Source organism: Chiloscyllium punctatum, chromosome 7, assembly GCF_047496795.1.
Source record: "Chiloscyllium punctatum isolate Juve2018m chromosome 7, sChiPun1.3, whole genome shotgun sequence".
NCBI lineage: Eukaryota > Metazoa > Chordata > Chondrichthyes > Orectolobiformes > Hemiscylliidae > Chiloscyllium > Chiloscyllium punctatum.
In genome coordinates this window covers 13052686-13065351 of record NC_092745.1, presented here as the reverse complement: position 1 = coordinate 13065351, position 12666 = coordinate 13052686, and the positions used below count along the sequence as shown (strand labels likewise).

The 12666-nt window shown below is 46.3% G+C and overlaps 1 protein-coding gene across 1 annotated transcript; it reads right to left on the bottom strand.

Moving 5' to 3' along the window:
• Positions 1-2060: 2060 nt before the first annotated feature.
• On the bottom strand, positions 2061-11745 carry LOC140479402 (immunoglobulin kappa light chain-like). The gene is made up of 3 exons (XM_072573291.1): positions 11269-11745; positions 10728-10759; positions 2061-2893 (listed from the first exon to the last, which is right to left on the bottom strand). Exons 1-3 carry the CDS (start codon positions 11667-11669, stop codon positions 2565-2567), a joined length of 762 nt encoding a protein of 253 aa, XP_072429392.1. The 5' UTR covers positions 11670-11745; the 3' UTR covers positions 2061-2564.
• Between the last annotated feature and the right edge of the window lie 921 nt (positions 11746-12666).

Here is a 12666-nt window from a genome sequence, read left to right as displayed (position 1 = left end):
CCTGACAGAGGGTTGCATGTTTATAGTTTATATCACGTCAGGCTCACGGAGCTTAACGAAAGCTCAACTCATTAGGCATTTTTTTAAATTTGTGGCATGGTGGCTCAGTGGTTAGCATGGCTAACTCACAGCACCAGGGACCCAGGTTCGATTCCAGCCCCAGGTCTTTGTGGAATTTGCACGCTCCCCCTGTGTCTGTGTGGATTTCCTCCATGTGCTCCAAGTTTCCTCCCACAATCCAAATATGTGCAGGTTAGGAGAATTGGCCATGTTATAATTGTCACAGTGTTCAGCAATGTGTCGGTCAGGGGAAATTTCGAGTGATAGGGCAGGTGAATGAGTCTTAGGGAGTTTCTCTTCAGTGGGTCGGTGTGGACTTGTTGGGCCAAATTGGTGATGTCTGTAATGAAATCTTTCAAACCACTTATTTTGTCTCGTGTCGTTTAGTTCTTGCACTCCTTGTTCGATAAATGTTTCATTTTTTCTGATAATATGAGTTCCCTGATGAGCTGTTAACCGTGTCCAATCAGGGAGTCCTGGCTGATAGATAAAAAGGGGAGTGTCAGAAGGACTGATACTCTGGTACCTGACTCTGAATAACAACCTTCCAACCAACCCCCTCCTTCTGTCATCCTCAATCTCCCCAAGCTTACTCTAGTGGCCCTGTCGATCCAGCCTGTGCTGCCTTTGGGAGAGGTTGACGTTCCCTCCATTCCTGATGAAGAGCTTATGCCCAAAATATTGATTATACTGCTCCTCGAAGCTGCCTGACCTGCTGTGGTTTCCCAGCAACACACTCTCAACTCTGATCTCCAGCATCTTCAGTCCTCACTTTCCCCTTCCCCCCACTCGCTCATTACAAACAGAAATGACTGGTGGTTAGTTTAACCCTGAGGATCATCACAGCTGAGGCAGAGGGAGAGAAGGTCACACCTTCATGGTGGTAGCACCCTTAATTAATCCACTGCAATCACTCTCAGGGCTGCAAGAATTCAACCTCCCTCACTCAGACAGCTCCCTCCCTGGAAGGTAATATTGCTGCACCTGGTTTAGGGCTAATTGAGTTTGAAATATGACTATGGCTAGCCAGCACTGGCTGAGCAGACAACCACAACTGCAATGACCCCGGCTCCTTGTAATTGGGGAGCACAATAGGGAGCACAGTGCGCACTGCCTCTGAAATCCCTCCCTTACTGAGAATACACTCTCAGTATTCACCTTTCTTACCTGCCATTTCAATTTCATGACAAATTCTGTGTCCTATGATCCTGCCCCACTCGCCACCTGATGAAGGAGCTGCACTCCGAAAGCTTGTACTTCCAAAGAAACCAGTTGGACTCTAATCTGGTGTTGTGTGATTTTTAACTTTGTCCATCTCAATGAGCTGCCATCTCAGGCTAAACTGTTCTTCATCTGAGATTTGAGAAGATTAAGGCCTAATCTTTATTCCCCATCACAAAGCCTATTCTCTATCCATCACTCAGACACACCTACAGGCAACACTGAGTTAACACACACACACACACACATACACACAGAATCAGGCAGCACTGAGTAACATGCACACAACCCGAGCTGCCTGGAGGTGTCTCTTTGAATAACACACCCACACTCAGAGTGACACCTACAGGCAGCATTATGTACTACACTCACTCAGAGAGAGACACACAGCCTGCAGTGTCAGTGATTGGCCTCAGATCATTTCACGTATAATACAGCATGCAGCAGAGAGTGCACAGTGCGATCCCAGCACCTGAGTTTAGACCAGAGAGTGAACACGGAATGCCTCAGATTGTAATTATTGAATCCGAACAGCTTTCAGTTTCTATTCTGTTTGGAATCTTGTAACCTCCACAGATTCCAGACCAACTGGATTATTTGAAACTGATTGCTGATTGGCTGTCAGTATCATCTACCATGGATTGACAGGCCATGTAGCCAATTGTGACAATGTCATGCTGACATGCAGCTAATCCGCTGAATGGAGTGGTCCATTTCCAAAGCCCACAGAGACAGAGACTGAATCTTCATCAACTTTATTCCCTTTTCTAGACTGACATTGACAGAAAACAGACTGCAATTAACAGCCCAGACAGAGGAAGCTGCACAAATTCACAGATACAATGGCTTTTGAGGAAAAGACTTGCGGAGATTTTCTCAATAACATGAGAATCCTGCCCTTCAAATAGTGACAAAAACCTTAAATTGGAACTGGCTGCTGAGCAGGAAGATCTGTTTTATTGAAGCAGACATTTCGAAGGTTCACATTGTTTTTTACAGCTGACAGCCTTCAGCAACTTCAAGAGATTTTACTTGGTATCACAAATCAACCCTGTCCCAATCAAACAGTCCCAGAACAGGGAGAGCATGGGGTTTGACACAGCGTAAAGCTCTATCGACACTGTCCCAATGAACTACCTTTACTCCTGAACCTCAGAAGTGTCTCTGAGCCAGTCGTGAGAAGGAAGAGTGTTGAAATTCAGTGCTGACAATGATCTTTTTCCTGCTAGCTGAGCCTTGTTCTGTTTAAAGTTGTGTCTCCTCTGTGGACTGTCTCAAACACTCTACACACATTCTGATCTCCTGATGCTCTTGCTGAGGGGTGAAGGGAGGGTCACGTGGGTGAGGGCACAGGAGAAGCGAGCGTTGGACTCCCAGTCAGACCCAGAGAGGGTCAGCAGGCTGCTGACACTGTAGGTGCTGTCCGAAGCTCGCAAGTAGTTGCTGGTCTGAACCCCGTCCGAAATGACTGCACCATCCTTCTTCCACTGCACCTCTAGCTCATCGGGATAGAAGTGATTGGCAAGGCACACCAGGGTGGCAGTGCCCTTGGCATCTACCTGCTCGTGGGAGGGGGGCAGCAGGGTCAGCTTGGGCTGAGAGTTGTCACGGCCTGAAAAACAATTTTAAGAGAGAAACAATTTTAATCCCTGCCATTGAAAGGGATTTTAATTCTCAGAATATTCACTGATCAAATGTTTGAATATTTGTCTCCAATACCTAATAAACCAGACAAAAGAATTTACATTTTTAAAATTGATTCTTGGGATATGAGTGTCACTAGCAGGAGCAGAATTTATTTCTCGTCCCTAATTGCCCCTGAGAAGGTGGTGGTGAAAGAGAAGGGACAGTTTTGGACCGTCGTTTGGGGAATGAATGTGGGCAGCTGGGAGAACTAAAAGATGGCGATCATTTCAGTGACAGTGATCAGAACTCAGTGAGATTGAAATTAGGGATCGAAATGGAGAACCATGGAGCAAGTGTAAAAGGTTTTATTTTACTGAATGTTTCGGTAATTTAGTAAAAGTGGACTGGAACCAGTGACTTGATGGGAAATCAGTGTCAGGGCAGTGGGAGCCCTCAAGTGACAAGACAGAGATCATGCAGAATCTCTTCCCACAAAGAGTAAGGGTGGGAAACCCAAATCTAAACTCTTAGCCTGGGATGTCAAAAGGCAACCAGTGCAGGGAAGACCAAACAGGGAAGGTGATGTTGGTTATCTGGAGTTCAAACCTGCAGAAAGCTGAGAGGAGGATAGAAAATGCAGGATTAAAATTGAACAGGACCTGAGGAAGGCAAAGAGCTGTAAGGATGAAATATGTCCAAGTGAATCAGGGAAATCCTAACGAACAAGAGGATTGGGGTAGTTACCAGTTGGGGTACCACAGGGGCCAGTCATTGGTACCCAGTTATTCATAATATAATAGAGTCATAGAGTCAGAGAGACCTAAAAGGCCCATTAGCCCATTGTGTCCACATTGGTCAAAAAACAACAACCCAATAATTCTCATCCATTTTTCCAGCATGAGGGAATTAGATGCAGTATGTGTTCAAGAAGGAGTTAGATATATTTCAACGATCAAAGAATGTGGGGAGAAAGCAGGAACGGAGACTATGTTGGATGTTTGGCCATGATCATATTGAATGGTAGAGCAGGCTTGAGCGGCTGAATGGCCTCCTATGTTGATGTTTCTATATGTTTCTCAGATATCGACGGAATGTTTTTTGTCAATTTGAACCTGGAAGTCACATGTGAGTGGAGGTGGAAGATGTGGCCATGGTGATTAATGAATGCGGGTCAGTAAGGTGGTTAAGAAGACACATGGGAGAAACTATTTTTCTTTTTCCCTTGATGGAATGTGGGCATTGCTGGATCGGCAGCATTTATTGCCCATCCATAATCGCCCAGAGGGCAGTTTAGAGTCAACCACATTGCTGTGGGTCTGGGGTCACATGGTAACGATGACCGTTTCGTTCCCTAAAGGTCATTAGTAAATCAGATGGCTTTTTCCTGACAATCAACGATGGTCATCATTGGACTCTTAATTCCAGATTTTTTTTATTGAATTCACATTCCACCATCAGCTGTGGCAGGATTCTAACCCTGGTTCACAGAACATTATCTAGACCTCTGGATTAAGAGTTCAGTAATTATATCATTAGACCATTGCCTCCCTTATCTCATTATTGGTTGACAGTGAAAGAAAGGAGTTTGTTTATTCTGGAACTGTATACAACCCCAGTTAGAGCACAGTGAGAGAACAGTGTACGGTTCTGGTCACCACATTACGGGAAGGATGTGATCCCACTTGTGATGGGGACAGAGGAGGATTTTGTCAAAATGGGGAGTTTTAGCTTTGAGGAATGATTGGTTTGGCTGGGATTGTATTCTTTGGAACAAGGAGGCTGATGGGAGATTTGATCGAGGTGTAGAAATTGATGAGGGGCCTGGATAGAGTGGGTAGGAAGGACTGATTTCCATCAGCACAAAGGATGATAACCATGGGGAGAGATTGAAATTAATTGGAGACAGAGTTCGAGGGGAATTGTGGAGAAATTGTTTTCAGCCAGAGGCTGGTGGGATCTGGGACCCACAGTCTGAAAGGGTTGGACAGGCAGAAACCCGCATCAGATTGAGAAAAAACACTTGGATACTCATTTGAAACAGTGAAACCGCAGGCTTAAGGAGCAAGAGCTGGAAAGTGGGATGGAGCTCGATATCTCTTTAACAAACCTCCAATTAAGCTATTCCCATTTTCCAGCATTTTGCGCATATCCCTCTAAACCCCACCCCCCCCCCCCCCATATTCATGTTCATGTACCCATCCTCTTAAATGTTGTTATCATACCATCCTCCACCTCTTCCTCTGGCAGCTCATTCTATACACACACCACCCACCACGTGAAAAAGTTGCCCCTTCAGACCCTTTCAAATCTTTCCCCCTTCGCCTTCAACCTATGCCTCAAGAACTGGACTCCCCAACTCTGAAAATAATACCTTCTCTACTCACCCTTTCAATGCCCCTCATGATCCTAAAACCACAAAATGGTCTCCGCTCAGCCTCCAACAATCCAGGGAAATTAGATCCTATTCAACCTCTCCCAGTAGCTGAAAACCTCCAACCTTGGCAACATTCTTGAAAATCCTTTCTGAAGAATTTTAAGGTTCACAACATTTTTACTACAACAGGGCAACCAGAAATGCACACAGTTTTCCAAAAGTGGCCGAACCAATGTCCTGTACAGCTGCAACAGCTCCCAGCCAGTCAGACAAAGGAGAGTCTGAAGATGTAATCTATTTGGATTTCCAGAAGGCCTTTGACATAAGGTACGAGCCCATAGAGTTAGGGGCAAGGTACTGGCATGGACTGAGGACTGGTAGGTTGATATAAAGCAGAGGGTGAGGAAAAATGGCAGCTGGTGACTAATAGAGTTCTGCAGGTATTAATGTTGGAACCATAACTATTCATGTCATGCATTAACAATCTGAATGAAGGAAGTGAAGACATTGTTGCAAGGTTTGCAGACGACATGAGATAGGTTTAGGGACAGGTAGTGTTGAGGAAGTGGGAAGGCTGAAAAGGTCCTGGATAGGCTCAGAGAGTGGGCAAAGAAGTGGCAGATAGAATACAGTGTGTTACAGTGTGAGGTTATGCACGTTGGTAGGAAGGAGAGATGCAAAGGCTGTTTTCTAAATGAGGAAAGCCTTTGGAAATCTAAAGCACAAAACTCATTCAGGTTTCTCTGAAGGTGAACAGGCAGGTCCAGTTTGTGCTTGGGAAGGTAAATGAAATGATAGCATTCGTTTCAGTTGGGCCGGAATACAAGGGCAGAGATGTACTGCTGAGGCTGTGTCAGGTTCTGGTCAGACTGAATTTGGAATATTGTGAACAGATTTGGGACCCATATTCTAAGAAACAATGTGCTGGCATTGGAGGGATTTACAAGAATGATCCTGGGGATGAAGGGCTTGTCATATGAGGCGTGGTTGAGGACTCTGGGTCTGTACTCAATGGAGTTTAGAAGGATGAGGATGGACCTTATTGAAATTTACGGAATACTGATCAGCCTGGAAAGAGTGTATGCGGATATGTTTCCGAAAACAGGAGAGACTAAGTAACCGAGGCACAGCCTCAGAATGAAGGGCCGACCCTTTCGAGCTGAGATGAGGAGGAATTTCTTCAGCCAAAGGGTGGTGAATATGTGGAACTTACTGCTATAGAGGGCAGTGGAGGACAAGTCACTGAGTGTATTTAAGACAGAGATAGATCGGTTTGTGATTATTAAGGGGATTGAACGTTCCCGTGGAGTAGGAAGGAGAATGGGGGTAAGAGGCATATCTGCCAAGATCAAATGGCAGAGCAGATTCAATGGGCTGAATGGCTGATTTCTGCTCCTATTTCTTAAAGTCTTCTGAAGAGTTTCCCCAAAACCCTGGAACACTGAACCCACTGGACTGTGAGCCCTTCTGGACCTGTTTATCATCAGAACTTTGCCAAGAGATGACCAATGAGTGGAGAGAATTTGCACCTATGTGGGAATTTTAGGATACTTCACAGCTCCTGGAATACCATGAGTGTAGGAAGTGTGGTCAGTGACAGCAGTTGGAGCTCTGGGTTTCGGAGTTTCAGCAGCAGCTGGTGTCAGTGCGGAGAGTCCGTAAGGCTGAGAGCTCCGTGGAGAGCATGTTTCTAGATGTGGTCACTCTGCAGCTTCAGAGTATGCAGGGAGAGAGGGAATGGGGGAGCAGCAGACAGTCCAAAAGGACCAGGCAGCTAGTACAGGAATCCCTGAGTGCATCCCACTCTCCAACCAGGATTCAGTTCAGAATCCTGATGAGAATGATGGTCCATCTGGGGAGTGCAACCAGATCCAAGTCCATGGCACCATGGGGAGGGCTCAGCTGTACAGGAGGTCACAAGGAAGAACGGAAGAGCGATAGTGAGAGGAGATTCGAGAGTGAGTGCAATCGATAGGTGTTTCTGCAGCTGCAGATGGGAATCCAGGATGGTGGGTTGTCTCCCTGGTGCCAGGGTCAATGATGTCACTGAGCGGCTGCAGAGCACCCTGAGGGGAGACGGGGAAGAGGCAGCAGTCGGGGTCCACATCGGTCCCAGTGACAGAGGCAGAAAAGGGATGTGGTCCTGCAGTCAGAATTTAGTGACTTCGGGAGGGAGTTCAGAGCAGGAGCTGAAAAGTAGGCATGTGCACATTACTCCCAGTGCCCCAAATAAGTGAGAATAAAAACAGGAAGATAAGACGGATGAATAAGAGGCTGGAAAGAGAGTCTGGCAGGGAGGGCTTTAGATTCTTAGGGCATTGGGACTGGCTGTGGGCGAGATGTTACCTGTTACAGACTGAATGGGATGCTCCTGAACAGAGCTGGGACTGAGTTCCTTATGGGGTGATTTGTTGCTGCTGTTGGAGAGAGTTTAAACTGACTTGGTAGGGCTGTGGGAGCCATGGGGGAATATCAGAGAGAAACACCAAGGTTCACAGAATCCTCAGTGGAGTCCAAAGATCACCATCAAGTGGAAAGTAGAAGAACAAATGTGCAACGAATTTACAGGGTCTGTCAAATCACGATAGAGAGTTGTTATAAATGGGGTGGGGCTGGGGAGGGGGGTGGCGGTGGGGTTGGGGAGGGGAAGAGCTTTAATTATCCTCATAGACTGGGATAGCATCATTGTGAAGGGTAGAGAGGGTCCAGTGTTGTGAGAGGGTACTCAGGTGAACTTTCTCCAGCCGTGTGATTCCAGTCCAATGAGAAAGGAGACTCGGTTACACATGGATCTTGGGAGTGAGGAGGCGCAAGTAAACCAAGTGTCAGTGAGAGGACATTAAGGGAAGAGTGATCATTGTATCATAAGGTTGAGGGTGACCATGGAAAAGGAATCCAGTTTCGAAATGATTCACTTGGGAAAACACAGACTTCCGTTGGGTAAGAACACATCAGAGTGAATGAACTGGGGCTAAAGGTTGCAGCAAAGTCCTGATGTGAATAATAAACTCGAAGTTCAGGGATAGTCGAGGTATATTCGTGGAGTGGCACTCAATTCCTGGCTGTTTTGAGACAGAGGGGGTCGAAATATTGTAAATAAGAAAAGGGCAAAAGTGTAACTAGGGAGTGAATAGGTCCCCTTAAAGATGGCTAATTCACTTAGCCTGCACATTCCTGTACACTTTGGGCAATTTAGCATGACCAATCCATCTAACTTAGACATCTTTGGACTGCGGGAGGAAACTGGAGTACATAAAGGGATAGTCAATGTGATTTTGTGGATTGGAAATCCTTTCTCACTCACTTGATTGAGTTTTTCTGAAGTGGAAACAAAGAAGATTGATGAAGGCAGAGCAATTGACATTGTCCACCTGGATTTTAACAAAGCATTTGACAAGGTTAGCCATGGTAGACTGAGTAGGAAGGTTAGATCACATGGGTTCCAGGGTGAGCTCGTCATTTGGATAAAAAAATGACTTGAGGTAGGAGACAAAGGGTGGTGGTAGAGGGCTGCCTTTTGGACTGGAAGTCTGTGACCAGCGATGTGCCATAAATATCAGTGCTGGGTCTACTATTTACATGATTTAAATAAATGATCTTGATGTGAATATAGTAGGTAAGTTTAGTAAGTTTGCAGATTACATCAAAATTGGTGGTGAAGTGGATAATGACGAAGATTATCTCACAGTACAGCAGGACCTTGATCAGTTCGGCCAATGGCTGAGGAGTGACAGATGGTGTTCAATTTAGATAAGTGCAAGATGTTGCATTTTGGAAAGGCAGGACTTACACAGTTAATGGTAGGGCCTGGGGATTAATGGTAGGGCCCTGTGGATTAATGGTAGGACCCTGGGGATTAATGGTAGGGCCCTGTGGATTAATAATAGGACCCTGGGGTGTGTTGTCGAACAGAGTCCTAGCAGTTCGGATGCACAGGAAGGATGATATTAAACAGGAAAAGGTGCAGAAAGTATTTACAAGGATTTTGCCAGGAGTGGAGGGTTTGAGCAAGAGGGAGAGACTGAATAGTCTGGGGCTCAGAGGTGACCTTACAGAGATTTAAAAAACCATGAGGGGCACAGATTTGGTAAACAGCTAAGGTCTTTTCCCTAAGACGGACGAGTCCACATCTGGAGGCATAGGTTTAAGAGCAGAGCGGAAGATTCAAAAGGGGTCCGAGGAGTAACATTTTCATGCAGAGGCGGTGCATATATAGAACAAGCTGCCAGAGGAAGTGAATGTGGCGCATACAATTACAGCATTTAAAAGACATTTGGATGTACACATGACTACGAAGCATTATGAGGGATATGGGCCAAATACTGGCAAAGGGGACTCAATCAGTTTAGGATATCTGGTCGGCGCAGACTAATTGGACCGAAGGGTCTATTTCAGTGCCACACAACTCAATGACTATGAGAGGCTGGACCCTGAAGTGCAGGAAGCTAGGGGTGACCAGATAGAGGTCTGTGAAATCCTGATGGGGTGAGATCATGTAAATAATTCAGGAGGATGTCAATGTTTTGTAGAGAGGGTAGAAAACACTCCCAAAGATTGTTCCAAGAATGAGAAACCTCAGTTATGTGATAGACTGGAGAAGAGATGGCTGAGAGGGGATTTGTTCGAGGAATTCAAAATCAGGACGCGTTTGATCAGAGCAAACGGGGAAAAAATGTTCCCACTCTTGAAAGGATTGAGAGCGAGAGGCCACAGATTGGAAGTGATTGGTAAAAGAAGCAAAAGTCAAATAAGGAAAAACATGTTCAGCCAGTGAGTGGTTCGAGTATGGAATGCACTGCCTGAGAGTGTGGTGGAGGCAGCTTCAATTGAAACATTCTGAAGGGAATAAGACTGTTATTTGAAAAGGAACAATGTGCAGGGTGACAGGGAGAAGGCAGGAGAATGACACTCAGTGAATTGCTCATTCAGAGAGCCAGTATAGGCAGGATGGGCAGAATGGCCTCCGTGTGCGCTGTAACAATTCTGTGATTGTGTGATTGAGCAGAGTTAAAGCTGGGGGAGGTGGGAGCTCGGTGTCTTACTGTGCTGCTGCTGCTGCTGCTGCTGCTGCTGAGGTCAGTGAGATCAGAGACTGGGACAGGGAGCCAGAGCTCACATCAAACTCTGCCCGTGTCCATCACACTGAGACTGACAGGAGGCTACTCACTGATTTCACTCCATGCTGCAGGAATGGGACCACAGGCTGCAAATGGACAGAGCTCCTCCACGCGGTGAGTAAAACTGACTGACTTATATCTTGCTGTTTAAAGGGGGTAATGGAACGAAAGAAATACAGCTGGACACGCTGTTAGACACAGTGCTCCTCAATCAACCATTTCATTCACTGCAGCTTCCCACTTACACCTTCAACAATTCAGCAACTGTATTTTAGAAAGTGTGTTTCAGTATTGACAGGGTTAATAACGGAGGATTGAGGTTTACTTACTCAGTCTGAGCTTGGTTCCTGGACCGAACGTGTACCACAGTGAGAGCTCCCAGTGCAGAGGCTATACAAAAACTTCTGCTCTCTGCTTCCCTCTTATCACTGTCAACCTCTCTCTGTCTCTGGCTGTCTCTCACTCACTCTCACCGTCTCCCTACCCCTCTCTGTCTCTCTATCATTCATGTGTCTTTCTCTCTCTGTCTCTCTGGGTTGTTTCCAGCTGGGCTCGGGAGGTTTGTGAAATTTATTTTTCGATGTTAAATCTTGCAGCTGCACTTCACATGTGGCCATGGAGTGTAAGAGGGAAACTTGAGGCCTTCAGTTAGCGTTGAGACACCACGGGGACTGGAGTGTGTCGTGGACAGTAACAATCTCAGCATGGGGTAATTTGTTCAGTTTCATTTAGACCTAACTGTGGGTTATGTCAGTTCAGGCGGTGGGACTGTGTGTCCATTATTATGCATTTTATATAACCATGGATGTGTCAGTACAGGAGGTAGTGCTTTATGTATTGAGGTTTTTGTACAGCTCTGTGTCACTGTGTCGAGGGTTGCTGCTATATTGCTGACAGTAATATTCAGCGACATCCTCATTCTGAACGTTGCTGATTGTCAGGGTGAAACTGGTCCCTGATCCACTGCCGGTGAATCGATCGGAGACTCCTGTGAATCGAGTTGTTGCATCATAGATCAGGAGAGAGGGTTTCTGACCTTCTCGCTGCTGGTACCAAGCAAGGTAGCTGCTAATGCTTTGACTGGCCTTACAGGTGAGTGTTGCGGTCTGGCCCAGTCCCACTGACAGCACTGGGGGAGACTGGGTCATGATGATGTCCCCATTGATACCTGAGGGGTCAGAGAGAAACACAGTGAAGTCAGAACTGTCACAGAAAGAGCCTGTCAAATGAGAGATTGTTGGAGACACTGAGCATTCCTCTGGTTTCAGCATTTTCCCTTCAATCACAAGTCAGTGGAATTGGAGTGAAATGGAGAGCAGCTAAAGATTCAAGGTGGAAGGAGAGAGATTTGTACCTGCGACACAGAATGCCAGGGGCCAGATCAGCTGGATGTGTGAAATCATGGTGTGTGCTCCTGTCCCTGTGCCTGGTTCCTGATAAACTCTCCCTTCACAGGGCTCTGCTTTATAAAGCTGCAGCTTGTGAGAGTCTGACTGGGTGTTCCTCAGTATGTAAATGGCATCAGGCAGAGAGAGCCACGTCAGCCACTCACACTTCCTCTTCTCTCTCTCTCTCTCTCTCTGTCTGAGAGAATCATTGATGAGAACAGCACCGAATGAGGCCATTTGGCCAATTGCGTCAGTGCTGGTAAACAGCGATCTGATGGCACTAATCCCATCCTCCAGCTCTTGGCCCATTACCCTGGAGGCTGCAGCAACACAAGGGAATATCTAAATACTGCTCCAATGTCATGAGAGTTTGTGACTCAACTCGCCTTTCAGGCAGTGAGCTCGAGACCCCCACCACCCTCTGGGTGAAAACATTTCTCCTCAACTCTCCTCTCACTCTCTAGCTCGCCAAATCACCTGGCCATACACTCACTCGTGTTCAGAAGGATGAGAGGGGATCTGATTGGAACATATAAAATTGTAACAGGATGGGGCAGGGAGGAGGTTTCCCCTGGTTGGGGATTCTGGAACCAGGGGTCACAATCTCAGGGGGATTGAGGGTAGACCATTTCGGACTGAGATGAGGAAACATTTCTTCACTCAGAGGGTGGTCAACTTGTGGAAGTCTCTACCACTGAAGACTGTGGAGGAAAGGAACTGAATATATTCAAGAAAAAGCGAGAGATAATTGTTTTGCATTTTAACAGCTTGAAGAGAATGGGGAGAAGGCAGGAATATGACTTTGAGAGAGAGGATCAGCCATAGATCATAGAATGCCTACAGTGTGGAAACAGGCCATTTGGTCCGACAAGCCCACACC